Source organism: Anopheles bellator, chromosome 2, assembly GCF_943735745.2.
Source record: "Anopheles bellator chromosome 2, idAnoBellAS_SP24_06.2, whole genome shotgun sequence".
NCBI classification, from domain to species: Eukaryota; Metazoa; Arthropoda; class Insecta; order Diptera; family Culicidae; genus Anopheles; species Anopheles bellator.
In genome coordinates this window covers 40,612,862-40,632,596 of record NC_071286.1, presented here as the reverse complement: position 1 = coordinate 40,632,596, position 19,735 = coordinate 40,612,862, and the positions used below count along the sequence as shown (strand labels likewise).

Below are 19,735 nucleotides of genomic sequence, written 5' to 3'. Positions count from 1 at the left end.
CTACAAGCGGACCGGAATCGAGCGTTCGAGGGTTAACAGTTCAGTAACTGTTCATGTGCGCTTAGTACCCCATGTGCAGTGGGATTCATTTCCGACTGTTCGCTCAGAGCGTGCTGTTGCTTGGTAAGCGCTTCCAGCTGGGCTAGTTGACTGTTGTGGGGTTGCTGGGAGCCATCGAAACGACTGCGTTTGGTGGCCCGGCATTCAGCGGCAGGGGGTTGGACCAGATCTGACCAGATTGGAAGTGCCACCCGGCGCGTTCGAATCCGGTGGCAGTTTTGGAGGAGGCAACGATTGTGATTCCTTCCATGAAGTCGGCAAGTTTGTCAATAATATTCCGCAGATCGATGTCTGAAACGGAACAAAACAAATCAACCAAACAAACACACACATACGCGGGCACATATCAGCAGATCTTTCACACAGTCTACGTCAAAATATAGCAAAGTACTCCTGTAAATGTCAAATGCCAAAACAAAACAAATCCCGGTTCTGACAGCGGCAAAGATCTCAGATCCGTTTCAGACAGTCTCGGTGAAAAATATCATATTTTATGTATTAATTACCCTTTGAAACGCAATTAGAACCGATGTAAGTTAAGTCCCGTTTGTTCGCAGCTCACCAATGAATCGGATGCCTCTTCGTGTACGCCAGCTTTCCGAATGTTTCCGGGATAAATCGTTAGATCCGTGCTCGGTAGCCGAGCAATCGATAGCTGCGATTGATCGCTTAAAGCCCCTAAATGCATTCATTCGCGTAGCATCGGCCAAAGCACGACAGCAGGCGGAACAAGCGAGAGAACGTTATCGCAAAGGTAGACCGAAAGGTGTCCTCGACGGGGTCACCGTTGCAGTGAAGGATAACTTCTGCACCAAAGAACTGCACACGACATGTGCCTCTCGGTGAGTGTAACTCCTTCCTGGTTAAATTCCTCCAAATGACGTGTGTTTGTCAATGTAGAATGTTAGAAAATTTCATCCCCACGTACAATGCAACGGTGGTTGAAAGGCTGGAACAATCTGGAGCCGTTTTGATGGGCAAAACCAACCTGGATCAGTTCGGTATGGGATCCGGATGCGTGGACTCCATTTTCGGCCCTACGCGCAACAGCTGGAGCGAAGACCTAACCGATGACCGCTTTCGTATAGCCGGTGGGAGTTCTGGCGGTTCAGCCGTTGCCGTTGCAGCAGGTTTGTGTTATGCGGCACTTGGTTCAGACACCGGTGGGTCAACGAGAAACCCTGCTTCGTACTGTGGGGTTGTCGGCCTGAAACCAACATACGGATTAGTTTCGCGCTATGGCTTAATCCCGTTAGTAAACTCGATGGACGTACCGGGTATCATGACCCGGACGACGGAAGATTGCGCGATGGTTCTAAATGCCATAGCCGGACCCGATGACAAAGATTCGACAACGGTTAAAAAGCGTTTTCTCCCTATAGAACTAGGAGACGCGTTATCTTCCTTAAAAGGAATACGTGTCGGAATACCGCAACAGTACCACTGCGTTGGACTGGACAAAGAGGTACTGGAAACATGGACCATCGTAGCGGACATGATGCAGACGGCCGGAGCCACGGTTTCTTCTGTCTCGATGCCAAACACGGCATCATCCATTTTCGTCTACTCCATTCTAAATCAGTGCGAAGTGAGCAGCAACATGGCCCGCTACGACGGCATTGAGTATGGCCACCGATCTAAAGAGGACGCGAGTACCGAGCAATTGTACGCCAAAACGAGGGCCGAAGGTTTTAATGACGTTGTTAAGAATCGAATCCTGGCCGGAAACTTCTTCCTGCTTCGTCGCAACTATGAAAAGTACTTTCAGAAAGCACTCAAAGTGCGGAGACTTATATCAGACGACTTTGTACGTGCGTTCCGGGAGGTGGACGTTCTGCTAGCACCGACCACGTTGAGCGATGCCCCGTTGTTTAAGGATTTCATACGCAACAATAACCGCGATCAATGTGCGGTGCAAGATTTCTGTACGCAGCCCGCGAATATGGCTGGCATTCCGGCGTTATCGGTGCCAATACGGCTTTCTTCTCGCCGTTTACCGTTAAGCTTGCAACTGATGGGCAATTCGTTTTCCGAAAAATTCCTTCTCAGCGTCGGCGGTTGGATAGAAAAAGAGGTTAACTTTCTAGCTTGTTATCAATGATCGCAAAAACGAAACTAAAGCATTTACAAATAAAGTGCTAATAGCAGATGTATTTATTTCACATAGCCAGCCACTGTCCGGGCCACAAAGTTGTTAACCACTATCCAAAACACGACCGAAATAGAGTTGGGCACTTTGGTCGGAAAATTTATCAGACGACCGAACGGATCGAAGTTGAAATTGTCGCCGAAAACGATAATGGAAGCGTAGCGGTACGAGAAAGAGATGGACATCAACACCAATGCGAGTACGGTCATCGATCCGTAGTGGATGCCATATTCGTACATCACGCGCTTCACGTTATCGCGTCCTTTGGCCTCATTTAATTTCGTTTCCATTGCCACGACCGCTCGTTCGCACTTCACGTATTTTATATATTCATCGCGCATTGATATTTGAGAGAGGTCAGCTCGTAACGCAGCAATCTCGGACCTGAGCACTTGCACTTCAGGACTGTCGCGGGAAAAGAGTGGTACTATCTGAAACGATACATTGGATGGAACTTATTCGATATGATTTACATTTTTCAAAGCACTCACCTTCTTTGTAATCTTCGAGGCAAACGCCATCAAACCGCACAAGAACGGAATTACGAATATTAGATACATTTTGCTCGGACAACTTCTGTTTTGGAAGAGCCCGAGCAGAAGTTTGTTTTGATTTGTAGCTCGTTGACAAATGTCAAATTATTTTCGAAGAACGTTCGAAAATAAACAATTGATTTCGAATAATAAATTGTAATATATTTTATCGTTCTACGTTTCTCGTACTACAAAAATACAGAGTTTTTTTTAAACAGCGCAAGCTGTTGTCCGCAAATATTCAGAATTGTAGAAAATACGATAACCGTACATGGTAGTTTCCGAATGGCGGATCGCGTCAGAGTAGCTGTCATCCGTTCATTCAGTCCGAGTCGAATCTGTCCGGCACTCGTTCGGGGTTTTATACGTGGAGAGTGATCGTGGTACGCGAAAGGAGTCTTCCTTGGAGCGTGCGACTCCTTTGCCAGAAGGACACTCGTCTGCCGGAAAGCCAATAGCCCCGCACCCCGCAGTGGCCACTACGTACTCTATCCGCTAGCAAGCTTTGTGTGCACGAACAGTGCGTTTCGGCATACAATGGCCGGGCTTCTTTCGATATCATCGCGGAGCCTTCCCCGAGCGGCTGTCCGATTCAGCTGGCGCACGTTGGAAGGACAATCTTTTAGCCAGGGGGTAAGTGCTTCTACGCCCATCACTGCTGTAAGGTTGAAGCCTATTTGCAATTCGGCCGATGTGCAAAATTCTCGCACAAAATCGCACCGCGGAAGACGGAGGATTATGTAATCTTGGACGAGTTTCTCACGTACCGGCAGGTTGAGCGATTTTTCGCACCGTTCGCCAGGCGCGATTATCGCTCGATTTGCAGGTCAAGGTTGCAGAAACCGATTTAACCCGTTTTCGCTAGAAACGCCGTGCGTTCCGTGCAGGTTGTCGACTAACGGGAAATTTTCGCTCACTTTTTTTAGGTTGCCGCAGTCGGTTCCAGGTCCCACCACCAGAGGCGCCAGCTTAGCATTGCTCGGTCAGCGGTTGACGACCGCGGTCGCCGCCGTGGTGCCAACGCGGTATCTGTGGCTCAAAAGTGAGAGAAAGTGTTTTGGTTTTATTTATAGCCGGGCCTCTCCGTTCTCACTACGCGGCTCGATTCGGTAATTTGCATGTGGTTCGATCATTGTAGCAGGTTGAATACATTGTAGATTACCGATTTTTGCGCAAGCGAAAGCAACGCGAAAGCCATTGTGGTCACATGGTCGACAATGACTTTCGGTTGCGCCCGCCGCTTGTTTATATGAACACAGATGCGCACGCGTGACGAGAGCGGGTTTGTTTACGATCGGGCTTTGCGATGGGTATTAGCGGCTGGCTTCTAATCGTGTCTTTTATGTTTTTGTTCGTGCCCGCTGCATTGATAGCTCAATCAGAGAATGGCGCCAGAGCGAGCGTACCATCTTTACTTCCGCACGAATGCTGGAGATCGTGAAGGTACCACCGTTTGCCGACTCCGTATCCGAGGGCGATGTGAAGTTCGAAAAGAAAGTAGGCGATGCCGTCGCCGCCGACGAAGTGGTCATGGAGATCGAAACCGATAAGACCACTGTCGGAGTTCCCTCACCGGCTCACGGTATTATCGAGGAAATTTTCGTCGCTGACGGTGACACGGTCAAGGCCGGGCAGCAATTGTTTAAGCTGAAAATCACCGGCGAAGCACCGAAGGCAGCTGCCAAACCGGCAGAAGCACCGGCTGCTGCTCCGCCTCCGCCACCGCCTCCACCACCACCGCCGGTAGCAGCGGCCGCGGTTCCGAGGCCACCGCCACCGCCACCTCCGAAACCGGCGGGTGGTCCGCCACCACCTCCACCGAAACCGGCTGCACCGATTAGCCGGATGCCGGTGGCAGCCATCCGACATGCGCAGGCCATCGAGGCGGCTACGGTGAAGGTGCCACCGGCCGACTACAGCAAAGAAATCACCGGAACGCGCACGGAGCAGCGGGTCAAAATGACCCGTATGCGGCTGAAGATTGCCTCTCGGTTGAAGGAGGCGCAAAACACGAACGCCATGCTAACAACGTTCAACGAAGTCGACATGAGGTACGTTGGCCACCGTCGTTATCTTTACTGTACGCAACCGTGCCTTGGGTCCCCTTCTTGAAGAGCCTTATCGCTGGTGGCAACAGCAGCACAAGCACAAACTTGACGCGTCGCTAATCCGTATGTCGCATCAAATTTCTGGTGTCTTTATCACTTCGATCGTTCTTAATGGTCCGTAGTGGACAAACGAAAGTTCGTTCGATCGAATTCATTACTTTACCGTGAACCTAGTCCGATGCCCGTGACATTGGTTCGTTGTTGTGTGCATCACATGGTTCGCCGTGATCGTTGGTGACGAATCACGATGGTGACGGTGGACGCAATATGAAGGCCATTGGCATGACGTAATGTAAGCGGAACTGACTTCACGCCAAAACGCATGCGCTATGCTGAGCGAAGTTTGAAACCATGGTTCCGCGAACGGTGTTAATAGCGGGACAATCCGAAACCATTATTTTGCGCCAAATATTATAAAAATAACACTGATATTCGCTTTGCACGAAAACGTGTGTGGCATGTGGTCGAAATGATGAACGATGCATAATTTTAGAACTGCACTGACGCACACAGGCGATCCCTATTTGTAAAGCTATGCTATTTATATGATATTCGTTAATTTCTTAATAGTACTTTGCTGCGATAGTACTAATGTATGCTATGTTTGCCTTTCAGCTTTATTATGGAGTTCCGCAAGCAACATTTGGATGCGTTCGTGAAGAAGTATGGCATGAAGCTCGGCTTCATGTCGGCCTTCTGCAAAGCTGCCGCATTCGCACTGCAAGATCAACCCGTTGTTAATGCTGTCATCGAAGAAAATGTAAGTGTTCGAGGTAGCATGGTTCCCTACACATCCGTAGCTTATCTCTTTCGACAATCTCATTTGTAGGAAATTGTCTACCGCGATTACGTTGACATTTCGGTGGCTGTGGCTTCGCCCAAAGGATTGGTCGTGCCGGTTCTGCGAAATGTGGAGGGTATGAACTTTGCCGACATCGAAATATCGATCGCCGGATTGGCGGACAAAGCGAAGAAGGGAACACTGGCAGTGGAGGACATGGATGGTGGTACCTTTACCATCTCGAACGGAGGCGTGTTTGGATCGTTGCTCGGTACGCCAATCATCAACCCACCGCAGAGTGCTATCTTGGGAATGCACGGCATCTTCGATCGCCCAATCGCTGTTAAAGGACAGGTAATTGGAACGGAACTGTATATTGGTGTTGAGTGTTGTACTAATATTAGCCAAACCTTCTATCCTTAAGGTGGTAGTTCGACCAATGATGTATATCGCTCTTACCTACGATCATCGATTGATCGATGGCCGTGAGGCTGTTACTTTCCTGCGCAAGGTCAAGGCTGCCGTAGAAGATCCACGTATTATTTTGGCTGGTCTGTAAGAACACATCTTAATACATGCCTGCGTTCACAAGGACGGGTCTGCTAAAACACAGCCAACGTACGATCGACGAAATAGTATGATCACCTACTGCATAACGGTTTTGTTTGGACGATGCGAGAACAAACACAAGAGATACAAGTTGCTTACGCATCACATCACAGGCACTACAAATATTTCCCGGCTAAATCTGTTTCTTCACATCTTGCGAATCTTATTTCATACCGCTATCACCACTTTGAACCTCTTAGAGGACGCTGCGACGTAGATCTTTGGCATTGCACCCAGTTATCGTCAAGTGGCATCAGTATTTGTGGGAACTCAAAAGAATCGTCATCCGACGTTATGACGAACCGTAGTTGTTTCACTGCAAAATATCCATGTTGCCTACTATTTCGGTTTTTTTCGCTCACGTTCGTCTAAGTATCGTGTACCACGCGTTGCAAAAGGAAAACGAAGTGCCATGGCCAGAAGATGCGATGCTATCGTTGCTTCCGCGGTACTTATAATGTTAGTGGAATTTCCAGTATCTATGACCGAGAAATCTGTATGGTGCTAAATTAGTGTTGTATCGTAAGCTCGTAACATCGTGCTGCCCCAGTGCCGGAGGACAAACGTTTGTGATCGAATATGATTGCTTAATAACATCTTACTATGATCACTTATCCGATCGCAGGAAGTGATGCCAATATGCGTCGTCGTAGGTAGAGAAGTATTTATTTGAAGAAAAAAAACGAAAAATAAATCATCAATTAACTCAATTCTTATATGTGTTTTTATTCTTTTTCTTTTGGGACCATTTATTCTGCGTAAATTATTTTACGTCTAATTGTTGGAATGATCATTAAGTGTGAAATTATCTATTCTTACTTTTAACTTACTTAAACTTGTTCAGTTAAAATTCTACCGGCTGCCTGATTCCATGCTTAAACGCTTGCCGCCAAAACGCTTCATTGAATCTTTCTGAAATATTTCTTCCATGATTTTCGGAGAATTCAAATCGGCCGTAAAACTTATATCGATTTTTTTGAGTTAATAATAATAATAGAAAATAATAAGTTAATAGTAATTACAAAAGTTAGTGCAATGAATATTTTCTCCCAATTGCATTAACAAATGCTTATAACAAGTCTTGAATTGCCGATTACTTTTATGAATAAGATTTTTGTACTTAAGGAATCCTCAGCCATTACGAATCAAAAATAGTTTTTAATGTTCAAATTGCAGTTCCGATGGAAAATGGCTTGAAATCACTGCAATGGTAAACAACAAAGTAACAAATGAAAATAATTGTAAAAATCCCTATACTATGTTTAGTTTTGTTTCTGAAGTTTAAAAGAGTATAGAAAAATGATTGAAAATGATAATTGAAGCTTCTTTTCAGTATAAGTTAAATTTTATTCTCATTTGAAATCACTAAGCTGCAAGAAATGGTGGTCCTTGTGGTACAAGGAATGCCAATTTTGGCCAATAATGATTTCTGCATGAGCTTCCATCATGAAAAACTGCTCGTAAACAATCATTGAAGTATGGTTTGTCTGTAAATTGTCTAGCGCCCGAAACATACAAAAGAGATTTCTTTCGTTCCCGACTCTTACTCCAATACCGACCGAGACATGGAATCTATGTAAAAAACCTGAAATAGCCAAAGCACATTAATGTCGGAAGTTTTGTCATAAACTATGACAAATGAGCTAATGATTTTGTTTCAAATAAACTTACTTCCGCTGCCTTGGCAGCTGCTAGCTAGTAGCTGACAAGGAATACAAAAAAGGATGTCGAAAACTTACTGAAGTGCGCTGCATCGAACCAAAAACCGCTCATTTTGTCATCGTTAACTTCTTGACTGCAGTCCAAGCCGAGTTCGGAATGTTTTCAAGCACTATAAATATCGAAACATGTACCGCTTAAATGCATTGCCCAGTTGCAAGTTTGATAATTTTTCATAATGCTGTAAAGTACACAAACACGAATAACGTACAAATATGACAAAAATATTCTTTATTGATTTTAGTTACATTTTTTAGATTTGATTCGTTTTCTTTTCAAACGCCGGAATTGCCTAAACATATTGTTACAATGTTCCTCTATAACATTTCTTGTTTCCGACAAAATTATGTTCATAGTTTTAAGACGTTCTGTGACTAAAAAGTACAGGAACGAGCACGACAACACGTCTGTTCAGTTTTTTATTGGCTAGTATTCGATCTAATGGCTTCTTTACTGATCCCTGTTGTGGATTATTCATTTTTCGCTACTTATCAACTATCAATTTAACTGTTTATAAGAGTATTCATATTTTCAACTCATTTGCAGCATCGGTTTCTTCTTTGGTGTTTCATTTCTGGTTGGAGTAGGAAAATCGTTTGAGTTTTCGTGTCGCAAAAGCTGAAGGCTTAATTTGTTGCGCCTAATTTCCGTAGCAAAATCCAGTTTAAGTCCACGACAATTAAGATAAGGTAATTCAATTTCGTTCGAATGGTTGCCGGGGTCGGCTATTAAAGTTCCTATTGTCCAGTCAGAAAGAAAACGTGCGCTACCTTTTGGGAAAATGTCTATGAGAGGTCACGGGTTGCCTGTTAATGAATTTCTCCACGGACAGTGACAATGACCGAAGCAAACGACAACGATGTAAGACGGTACATGGAGAGGAGCCTCAAAAGTGTGTCACGGGTTTAGAGCAGAGATGATTTTGTAAGTCCTGTTATGAGTTTGGCCATGATTTACTCGCCAGTTCTGCTGCCAATCGTGATTTGCATCAATTCAACCAGTGGAAAGTTGACCAAAGGGGTCGGCGCAATCCGGTGTCCGTTAAGGTTTTTTTAGACTTCCAAAACAGGCCCATCCCATTTTTGTTTTCTTCCCCTACTAATAGTTTGCACGCATTGTGTGTTTCTGGTTCGAGATTGTGTGACAAGAGTCAATTGAAAGCGGCCCAAAGGGAGGACATCAGCAAGAGCCGTTATCGGTTCAAGGGGACGCGCTAAAAACAGGGCTGTCTGGGCACAGGGCAGAGCAGCTGGTCGTCGTCATGTCTGGTAGTGGTTATGTTTTGCACTTTAAGAAATAAATTGTTATTGGCTCGCTGATTTTTGTACCTTGTTCAATAGTTTTTCTTACAACACCATTCAGTGCATATGTCGTCGCTTTAACGATGTATTTTTGAAAGCATTTGATTGGAGTTTTATAAACGAAGGCGAGGAAGCGAGTTTTAATTTAACGATTTTATCTGATTTTTGCTTCAGCGGTCATTTGCGTTACTTATAACGGTTTTGATTCGTGAAAACACAGTCGAAGATCTTTGACAATTGAAATAGTTTTCCAATTTTTTGTAACTGGCGCCAACTTCCGTTTTCATTTAAATGGCCTCTTCTTGAAACCTTCAACACTGTTCGCATAAAGCGTACTGAAATAGGTTTTGAACATCTTTTCTATCTGTTTTGGTACCTTTTTCCATTTCCGATAATACCATACTGATTTGCATACGCGTTCCATAGTATGCAAAAGCATACATTACCAGAAACAAAAAAGGAGTCTGTAGGTTTTGCTAATTGTTTTAAGGTTAAAATGATATGCACTTCTTACAGGAATTGTAATGATAATCCGTGTCTCCATATGAGTAAGGTTAGGTCTGGAATTATTTTTTGCACACCCACATGTAAGGCACATTCAGCTAAATTATGAACTTGTTTGTTTTTACCCTATTAAATTCAATTTTATAGGCTCTAGTTTTCGTATTTCATCTAGCAATAAAGTTTAGGCCAGAGATAGATTTATGCTTCTTGTGGCGAAAGACAGGTTTTCATTATTATCTGCATATACTGTTTGTTTTTTTTTTGTTTAATCTTCAATAACGGACGGTGCAATCACATTCTATCATGTGCTTTATATTTGATGTAAAAGTACCTGAGCAAGTTTGTGGCGTTCTTGAAGCCTTGAAATGTTGTTCACTTGGCAGAGAAGCTTCAATTAAATTGAACGTTTCTTCCAAGAAATAAGGTTACGCCACTTTGCAGCAATCATCGCCCTTTCAAATCACACGTTGTCTTAAGAATATTCATTAAAAACGTTTACGTTAAGGGCAAGCTCACCCCCTAAACCTAGATAAACTACCATTAAATTTATTCGTAATTCTATTCATGCTGACACAAAGTATGTCTATTTCTAACTCGCAAGAAACTGTGCGCGATCTTGAATGGTGAGATTGGGGCAGGCAGTAACCAGCTATAGGTGTATCGTTTGCGATACGAATTGGTCGCGATATAATGCGTCAATCAGAAGTTCAACCGTGGAATCGATTCGCAATTAACTCCCAGTGTGAACGAATGTGAAAGATGTGGGATGATCACTTTGGTGGTGTCCATTATAGGTCGGAAGAACTATTGCAATTTTCGAAGAGGGTATGCTAGCTTTATATAATGGGCAGAGTGTTTTTTTTCTTTTTTGCGAAAAAAACTGTGAATGAAATCAATTCGTTTACGTTGATCGGAACGAGTTTAGAATACACACTAAGAATAGCAGAGATTAAGAAAGAACTAAATTCGTTTTCACAAAAAATACATCAGAGACAAAAACTACACTCGGTTGAAATAAATATTGTACGCACCTATTCAATTCACCCTTCGAAGAAGCCCGATTTTGTCGCCTAGTTGTGTTTTGTACAGATTTGCTTCAACTGTAAAACGATAAATAAATTGTTTCGTTCCGAAAGGGTACGATTGAGTCCGAATCGATCTGTTCGCCTTGTCGGTATAGCATTGGTTAAGGATGTTGACAAGCTTATGTTAGAACAAAAAACATGTTAATTTCTCTGTTGGTTTCATATTACCGGAACTGTTTTTAGATCGGTTTGCTTGTGACGCTACTCGCAAGAGACTTAAGACCTCAGTCGCCTAGATGCTGGCCGTGAGTGTGAACTGAAAGGCTCGGTTCGAATGGCAGATATTCTTATTGGTTCGATGCCTGAATGGACAAAACTCTGATTATTGGAAACGATGATTGCCATTTGCGCTGCCGTTACCAGCTATGCCCATTCTCAGCCACTGCTATCCATGAGTCTAATGTAAGTTGTCCGGGTTTGTCGACTAGAAGAACGTAATCAATTACGATATTCATAACTTTCGAGCAATTCGGCAAAAGAACTACCGGCGTCAAGTAGGATAGTCAGGGGCAGGAGGTTGTTTCGATGTTTCAGTATCGTTTCTGCACGTTCTTCTCAACCCGTCCCGGCGAAACCGGAGCATCTTAAAAGGAATCTCCAGCGTACAAGCCGGCCCGAGAGAAAAGACGTGCAGAACACCTTTCTCCTACTACATCGTCAGCATGAAAGAGATTTCTTGCTCGGCTCGTTCGAGTTTCTAGAAAAGTTTTTCCTGATTTGGCTTCCGTACCTCTTTTCTTCGGTACTTTTCTTTGGAAGGTACTGAAAATATGCAAATTTAGTTTGCTTCACTTTTGCGGTGCAAATATGCTACGCTACCCATCTCACGGCCATCTCTGCAGCCAATGGCCACCAATCTGGCGTCTTGGTGGGCAGCGGCAGAAGAAGGTGACCAACTTTCTGAAGGATTAGACCCTACCTAAGACATTGACCCACGGGCAGTGGCAGTGGAGATTAGGCGGCAGTTAAAGGGTGCGCAAGAATTAGCAAACTTTTCCCATCGTCTTAAGCCAACATTTCTGTTTTGGAGGTTTTGCAAAACGGTTCATTTGTTGCGTTTTTGTTCGGTGTGTTTTGTGGAATTTTGCTGCCATGTTTCATATCTTTCTAAATGCCGCCTAATTGACTGGCCGGAAATAGTCAGATCGTGGTTGCCGGGAATCAGCTTCGGTTTGGCTTTGATATTTGCTGCAGAATACTTTCTGAATTTGATATACACGGTGCGGAATGGTCATTATGCATTATGCAAGTTTGTTTTTTGCTAGTGTTGAACGGCACTTCTGATTTGGGGTTGTATTTTCGTGACATTTCTGATTGCGCGGAGGTTAATTACGTTCAACATTGAAAAAATAAATTGCTTGCTCTGTCAGCGTTCGAAATGTCTGCCGATAAAATCTTCGAGACACAAGTTAGCCTAGCCGTGTCCGTTGGTTTTGCAAGAGATGCTCTGTAACTTAAGGAAATGTAACGGGGCCTGTTCGGGTTCATGATGCACAGGCCTCTTCATGGGTTTTGGATACGCTCGTACCGGTCATCAAAGGTCCGGTGCGATAGGTGAAGGCGGCAGCGAAGAAAGTCGTGTTGTCGTGATTTTGATGGTAGAAAGTATCTTGTCATTCACTTGACGCTTCACCTCGAGCTCGCCCTTCGGTTTACGAAGGAGAGAGAGGTGGAATAATTTACTGTAGGAAATTTGCTTTGCTTGAAGATACTGAAATTTCATCAAGGAAATAAGTTTCTGGTATCTTTGGTGATGTGCTTTTTCTCTAACGGAACACCATTCAGCTGGACGGTGATGATGGACTTTCTTCTAGTCGCCTCAGTAGTAGGTGGTACTCAGTGGTTAGTCTTTTTGAGGGAAGGTTAATTAACAAAATATTTCGTTCGTTCGCTATTAGGAATAATTTGATTACATTTCCGTGAACGTACACGTGGGAGACCGTAGGGTGTGTGGCTTCTGGATATTTTTTTGTATCATAGTTTTCTGTTTCTTTGCCGGAAATTGTCTCTACCGAAAGGAGTTTCTTTGGGATTGGTTTGGGAACGCTTTCGTAGTCCTCTCAATTTCAGCATTAGCTGTAAATAGGAACATGTCTACTGTTTGGAAAGTATGCCGTCGCTTTTGTAACTAAACTGCCGCCACATGCTGCTAATGGCCTGGTCCAGATATTGTTCCGTATGCTTATATGACTTGAACCGTTGTTTTATTGTTTGTTTTGCTTTGCTTTTCACATAAATATCAAAAATTTACATGCATTCTGATTTTTGAAGATTTGGGTCACTGCGATTTCTGTTGTTTCAAATGTTGGTTTTTTGTAGCTTGCAGCTTTGTGTTTTTTAAATTTTCTTAGCAATTGTTTCTATTTTTCGTTTACCAGTTTAGTTTGAAATGCGTATAATATATTTTGTTACTTTGTTTTTACGATACATCTTTTGAACGGTGCGGAATATTTAAATTGTGTTCTTTATATTTAATCGAATTTCGATCATTTACGTTTTGTTTCTGTTTGCATGTTAGTTTTTCTTTGGGCCATTTTGTATAATCTTGTGAAATTGAATTATTGGCAGGGTGGCTTTTTATATTCAAAACTGTAATGCTTTAGAATTAATTTCTTCGAGCGGAAGGCATTCATTTGCAATGAAGCGATAACTTGAGCACCGGACTATGGTACTGAGGGTGCCTGCTGGGCACGATGTGAGGACATGCAACGAAGACGATCCCAAATATCCTTAGACAAGTTTGCCGCGATGTGGGTTTGGAATAGATTTTGCATCAAAGAGAATTTCTTCATCGTTATAAAGACCTCCCAGTAATCACAGCGTCCCTCTGTCCCGTCTAGAATCCTCTGAAAATCCGATAGGCCAAATTCCTTCAAATTTTGTCTGTTATTTTAATATTTGATGGACCACTTGATTGTTCGTTGCTCACCCATCCTCTAAATACATGGTCGGTTTTGCTTGTAAATATTTCTGAAGGCTGAGTTTGACTATAATAATTGGTATCGCGGTTTTTGGAATTTTGTGGGATAGTTGTAATGAGTTTCTGATAATTCGAACAATCTTTGAAGATTTGAACCCTGTACTTGTTGGCTCCAAGAAGGAATGTTAAATGAATTTTTATCCCTTTCCATTTCTCGCACAACAACGAATTAATGCGTGCAAGATCCTTTAGCTAACCGAACGGACCCAACAGATAGAGCATATTCGTTGACTGCACAATGGAAAGAACACTTCTCATACCTTCTTGGAAGCGCTGAAATTTCTTGTCTATCCAGAACAGGCTATCGATTTGGTTAGTTTTGTAGAAAATAGGGAAATTTGTGATAACAGTAAATACAAATATCCAACAGTCGTGTTTACGGTCGGGACAAACGGTCTAAGTTAAGGTTTCAGACTATTTTTTGAACAATTTCAATGCTTATTTTCCTGTATCTTTTGCTTATTTATGTTTCTTAAATACGGCAATGGTGTGATTTGAAGATGCACTAATGAACCTGCAGCCGTGCAGCAAACAAACGACCAATTTGCAATGCAGTGCTCGTACTATTTAAATTGTTCTCCGTAGTTTTCTGGGTTTACTCTGAAAATTCATACTCGATTTTGTGGACGTTGTGTTGAGCTGAGCTTGCTCTTGCGAGTAGTATTATTTCTATTGGAAAATAATAAGACTTTAGTATTTGCTGCGATTCAGCTTGTACAAGTTTTCGCGATTGTTTTTGATTATTATATTCCTGTCTAGAAGAGAAGAGTAATAAAAGAATCATTTTAATAACTCGTATCTGGCTTCGTATGATCGGTAACTAGTTGTACGTTAGGATATTTCAGCTACGTTTAGATGGAATATACGTAGAGTGTACGAAAAAAAAAGTTCGTACCTAATACTTTATAAACAGGGTTTTGCTATGAATCATTTCGAATTTCGCCTTTTGACACACTTAATTTAAGTTTTTCATGAAATTGTCCTGTTTTGAGTAATGCTAAATAAAAATTGAAGTACTGCAAAGCAAGAAACTAAATAGATTTAACACAAAAACTGGATGCCTTCTTTCGCATGGGTTATTGTTTTACATTATGTTTTGCTAGGAATTGTGTTTTTGGATAGTACGCCACGCCACGTGTCGATAGTTTTCCGGTCTATCCTATTTTATGACAGAAATTATTGCCATTGATGGATTTGGAGTGATCACATTTTCTACGTAATTTTTTGCATTCTAATTCGCTGAGGTTTGTTGAAAACATTTTTAGTCAAACTAGAAGACTGGAAAACCAACTTTTTTTTTTATAGATAATTATCAACAATCGTTTTCGAACAATTCGAACAGAAATCCAAGTTCGTGTTTGCATATTATTTCATAAAGTTTGTAGTATAAATTTCAACTAACGCGTTTTGCAGTTAAACAGCAATTTTGCACTCTCGAGCATGTCGCTTTTTTCAACAGTAAAGTAAATACGTTTTATTTTAGTAACACTGTCGGGTCTCGTATAATTCGTTTTGAAGATTGACTAATTTTCTTGTAGATTTAGCTATGTTTTAATTTGGCAATATAACGCCAAAACTGTTCATTGTTTGTCGGTGAATCACTTTCTCATGATTTAACGGTTTTGCATAATTTAAATCTGCCGTGAAGCAATCTAAGAAATCGCGCCATTTCGGCGATATCCTATCACAGTCAAACTAAGAATGACAATGAAAATAATTTCTGTTATAAATTTGTCATATCTTTTGCTTTGTTTTCATTATTTGGTTTTCTGCTTAAATTGAATAATTTTAAACATTCCAACACATTTTTGCGTTTGTTGAATTTTGCGATCTCTTTTAGACGAGTAAAGAATTTAAGTTTGCTTTCGTGCGATGAATGTGAAACACTAAATATTATTTTTACGACTATGTGCACAAACATTTTGGTTACTATTTCAACAAAAAATAGATTATCACATTTCTGGTTGCAGTTTTGCTCAGTATCTTACTGTAAGACTTGGTCATACGTTTTAATAAAATATTTACTATTCGAATCAGTTTTTGTGTGTGTAAAGTTGACATAGATCCGAACCAAATAGTTTTCGAATCATGCCGTTACGGCCTCTCTGTTTTGCAGAATTAGTTTCGAATGGTAAGGAATGGCCACTGAAATGGATTTGGTCCTACGGAAAATCGCCGCATATCCTGACTCACTGTAACCGAAACAAAACATTCCAGTTTTTGTTTGTTGCTATTGTTTCTTGGTGCTGCCAACGGTAGATGTCCGTTGGCGTGTGTGTCTGTGGCGTGTGTGACTGAAAGTGCTGTGTGGTGAACCTGTGTAGAACTGTTAACGACAAATCAATGTCTATTTCGTGCAATGATTAACAACTTAATCCTGGGTTGAAGCTTTGTTTGTTGGTCAATAGTTTTTTTTAACGTAAAATTCAAGATTTTTGTGCAACGAGCAGATTTTATAACTGCCCAGCTTCTGACAAGTCTATTGTCTTAGTTGTGAAAAAATCAATCAAATAAAGCATTTTTATGATTACGCTATTGACCACAAGCTTGCGTCTGAACTGTTACTTTTGGAGAATGTGGCTTACTCTAGAAACTTATGATAAAATATAAAATTGGAGCGATGCATACGTTTGCGTGGTTGGGTTTTTCGTGTTTTCGTTGTAAGATAAGTTCAAAACTTATCGTTACTTTTGAATTTTTGACTGTTTGCTTCCAAGAATCGTTACTTCCTTTGGAGGTATTTTGAGATGTTCTGGATTCAAGCTAATTTGAATCAATGATTTGCAACTGGACGTGTGTGGTGAAAAAGGCAACCAAAAAGACAATGATTCCTTCACCTTCTTGATGTTGCTTGTCAACGAACGAATTATAATAAGATTTGTATACTTCTCTAAGCTTTGGTGCCCGGCGTAAGAAGCAAGCTCCAGCCGCAAAGCTTTCTGGTCCTGTCCCTCGATGGCATCACCGGTAGCGAACGATTCAAACACACGCCGTGCTGCTGGAGTTTCGATGGTGGTTGAAGTCGTTTCGAACATGAAGGGGAAACCAGCAGGACTTCCCCTTCGATTTTTCTCCTTTATTTCCGTCGTTTGGTGCCGAACCGTGTTCCGAAGAAGCATTTTTCTCCAGCACGATTACAATTTTCTCTGCGTGGAGGAGTGTTTCCCGCCAGGATATGTACTCACGATGCTCCAGAGAGCACCCCTTTAGTTTCACTATGTTTTGAATTTACTGTGTGTGCGTGATTTTAGCCGGCCATCGGGCGCGTGTTTGCGTTTACGTGGGTGACACGTGCTGCATCCAAGTGTATCCTTAGCGAGTGTGGAATCCGGCGTAGTCGTCGTCATCTTGACTTGTGTCCGACGCTCATCGCTGCGAAGATGGACAAGATGGCGTATCAATATTTTATTCATAAACTCCTTCGTCCGTTTTTGGGTTTCGCACAGCGGTTCCGCTGGTCTGCCCAGGGGTGAGCTTTTCTTCGTAGACTTGTTTTCAATGAACATTCTTATCGCTCCTGCGGTCATGGCGATTTGAAAGAGCTTGATTGATTTCAGAGCTCTTCGCTCTTTCCACGCGATTCTTTGGCACTGTTCCATGTGGCCCAGGGCGCGTATCATCCATGTTTTGCATTGTCAACATTGTGCTTTCATTGTGGTGTTATCGGAGTTTTAAAACCCGTTGTTGGTATCGAACCATTTTCCATTGCATTCGAACCAACTTTGGCTATAGAATTCTTCTTGCTTTCGCTCAGTCTTGTAGTTCTGGGTGATCAAGTGTTTCACTTATTTTTCTTTTGTGTGAGCTGTTCGTGTTTCTGTTTTCCAGATATGATACTGATGTATGTTGTCGGCTCGTTGAGTTCGTTCAATTCCTTCTATCTGTGAAAAAAGTAAACGTAACGTAACGTAAAAAAAAATATAACAAGTAAAAAGTAATGCATTTAATTTTCATTGTATCCATGTATTACTAATCGAAGAGTACAACTTTCTTTTAACCTATCACACGTTGGCATTATACTAAATATACACAAACTCAGTTTGTCGAAACTTTAGCAATATTTTCAATTTGCATAAGGCTACATGTTTCACCAGGGTTTTCTTTGCTTCGCTTTTAACTCAATTTACCTTATTTTCCATTTCTTTTCATGTTCAACTTCACTTTATTCACATTTCGAACCTGTTTCTGTGGGATGTCTGTTGTTTGTGCATTACTCGTACTCTTTTGTTTTTGATGAATTTTCCAAGCCACTATCACTATCACTGCGAAATGTATTTTTGCAACCATAACTATTTCATTGATTTTGCACACTTTGTGACTGAAAACACTTTCTTCTTAGTAACGGCGATGCTGTGCGTTTGCGCCCAAAGCACCACCAAAGTCCAGCGATTCCATCGGAACGATGGGAGGATCGGTACGCAGAATAAAGTGATGTTGAACGGTAGATGGACTTGAGCGAACTGATTTCTAGCTCGCACAGAGCTTAGCAGGAAAATGTTTTTTCGCCAAATCCCCGCGAAGATCGCGCAAACTGGTACTGGTTTCATCCCCAGGCTGCTGGCCAGAATCAAACATCAGCAGCAACTTTCGATCGCGCTCACTCTTACGCAAATGGCGCTAGGGTTGGTCGAGTGCGAGCAGGATACGGACGGCACGCCGGTTCCGGTTTCTGCAGCCGGTTCCACGGACGCAGGACGACGGATGCAGGATGCACACCTGGACCACTGGACCACTGGACCAAAGTGGTCGCCGCTAACGAATCATTCAGAATTTTCTCGGATGCCGAACGCCAGACAGAAACTAGTTTTTCCTGTTCAACGACAATTAGGAAGAACGTTGGCCCGAACGGACCTCCGATGCAGATGTGCAGGCTGATCGCGGAGTGATGCTGGGAACGGAAATGGATGTTGTTTGAACGGAAACAGGATTACCTATGGCCACGTTGACAAAAAATAGTACTATCCATCTCTTTTCAATTTTGAAAGGATGCTTCATTTGCATATATGGTATAGTCGAGAGAAATCTTCCAGGTCCTTCGGTGTAACGGATATTTTTCTGCCTCTACAGAAGCATTGGAGCAATATTACTTCGGCCACGGTTCTGAATAGAATCAGATCGTAATCAGCTGTAAAAAATTATTACGAATTTACGAATTACTAAAGAATTTTCTTCTTCATTTCAGTTATTCAGTTTCAAATTTCAGTTATTCTTTGGTGAGTTTCTATAATCTCGGGTAAGTTTCAAACAACCTTGCAAACAACCTTGCGTACAAGATGTCCCAAAATGGAATAGCATCGCACACAACTTTCAACGATTATAGAAACTTACCCACGATTATGGAACCTAGCAATAAGAATAATAATAATCGATAATAATAATAATAATTTACCATAATCGTTATTTTTACGTTATTATTATTTTTTATCGTTATATTTTACGTTAGATGAACAAAGCAAACAATTATCAAATTTAATATGAGGTTTGTTACTCCGTAGTGTCGTATAATGCAAATATATTAATTTAAAGAAAGCTGAGTTTAATAATGTAAGATTAACTATTTCAAAGTGAATCGCACTACCATTTCACTCAGAAATTTTACACAGCACAATTTTGGCAAAAATTTTAAGGAATACTTATTGGGAAAAGAAATTTATTTCAGCTATATTACCTTAGTCAATGGTCTGCGTCCAAACACACATCGCCCGTATAACTCTCGGTCTCTCGGTGGTCAATAGCTCGGAATGGGTTGTACCCTTATTGGCGTTGACGTCGCCAAAAAGTCGGTCCAATCTCGGAACGGGGTTGGCTCACAATCATGATAAGTATCAAAAAGTTTCTCAGCATCCCAATCTGCGACGAAGCAGCACGAATTTCCCGAGGGTTGAATTGACTTCATTCTACACACA

The 19,735-nt window shown here is 42.0% G+C and overlaps 3 protein-coding genes across 5 annotated transcripts; 2 read left to right on the top strand and 1 right to left on the bottom strand.

The window, feature by feature from the left end:
- Window positions 1-504: 504 nt before the first annotated feature.
- Window positions 505-2,242, top strand: LOC131209184 (glutamyl-tRNA(Gln) amidotransferase subunit A, mitochondrial). Of its 2 annotated transcripts, XM_058202186.1 has the most exons (4): window positions 505-555; window positions 618-902; window positions 961-1,190; window positions 1,443-2,242. In XM_058202186.1, exons 2-4 carry the CDS (start codon window positions 625-627, stop codon window positions 2,159-2,161), a joined length of 1,227 nt encoding a protein of 408 aa, XP_058058169.1. In that variant the 5' UTR covers window positions 505-555; window positions 618-624; the 3' UTR covers window positions 2,162-2,242. The 2 variants fall into 2 exon arrangements, with proteins under 2 accessions (XP_058058169.1, XP_058058168.1); XM_058202185.1 differs by having other exon boundaries at window positions 961-2,242.
- Window positions 2,198-2,798, bottom strand: LOC131209186 (guided entry of tail-anchored proteins factor 1-like). The gene is made up of 2 exons (XM_058202187.1): window positions 2,701-2,798; window positions 2,198-2,640 (listed from the first exon to the last, which is right to left on the bottom strand). Exons 1-2 carry the CDS (start codon window positions 2,767-2,769, stop codon window positions 2,215-2,217), a joined length of 495 nt encoding a protein of 164 aa, XP_058058170.1. The 5' UTR covers window positions 2,770-2,798; the 3' UTR covers window positions 2,198-2,214.
- A 280-nt stretch (window positions 2,799-3,078) lies between these two features.
- LOC131212119 (dihydrolipoyllysine-residue succinyltransferase component of 2-oxoglutarate dehydrogenase complex, mitochondrial) lies at window positions 3,079-6,950 on the top strand. Of its 2 annotated transcripts, XM_058205866.1 has the most exons (6): window positions 3,079-3,375; window positions 3,669-3,784; window positions 4,125-4,793; window positions 5,466-5,610; window positions 5,680-5,985; window positions 6,056-6,950. In XM_058205866.1, the coding sequence occupies exons 1-6, from the start codon at window positions 3,280-3,282 to the stop codon at window positions 6,188-6,190; spliced, it is 1,467 nt and encodes a 488-aa protein (XP_058061849.1). In that variant the 5' UTR covers window positions 3,079-3,279; the 3' UTR covers window positions 6,191-6,950. The 2 variants fall into 2 exon arrangements, with proteins under 2 accessions (XP_058061849.1, XP_058061850.1); XM_058205867.1 differs by lacking the exon at window positions 3,079-3,375 and having other exon boundaries at window positions 3,650-3,784; window positions 4,116-4,793.
- The last annotated feature ends 12,785 nt before the right edge of the window (window positions 6,951-19,735 follow it).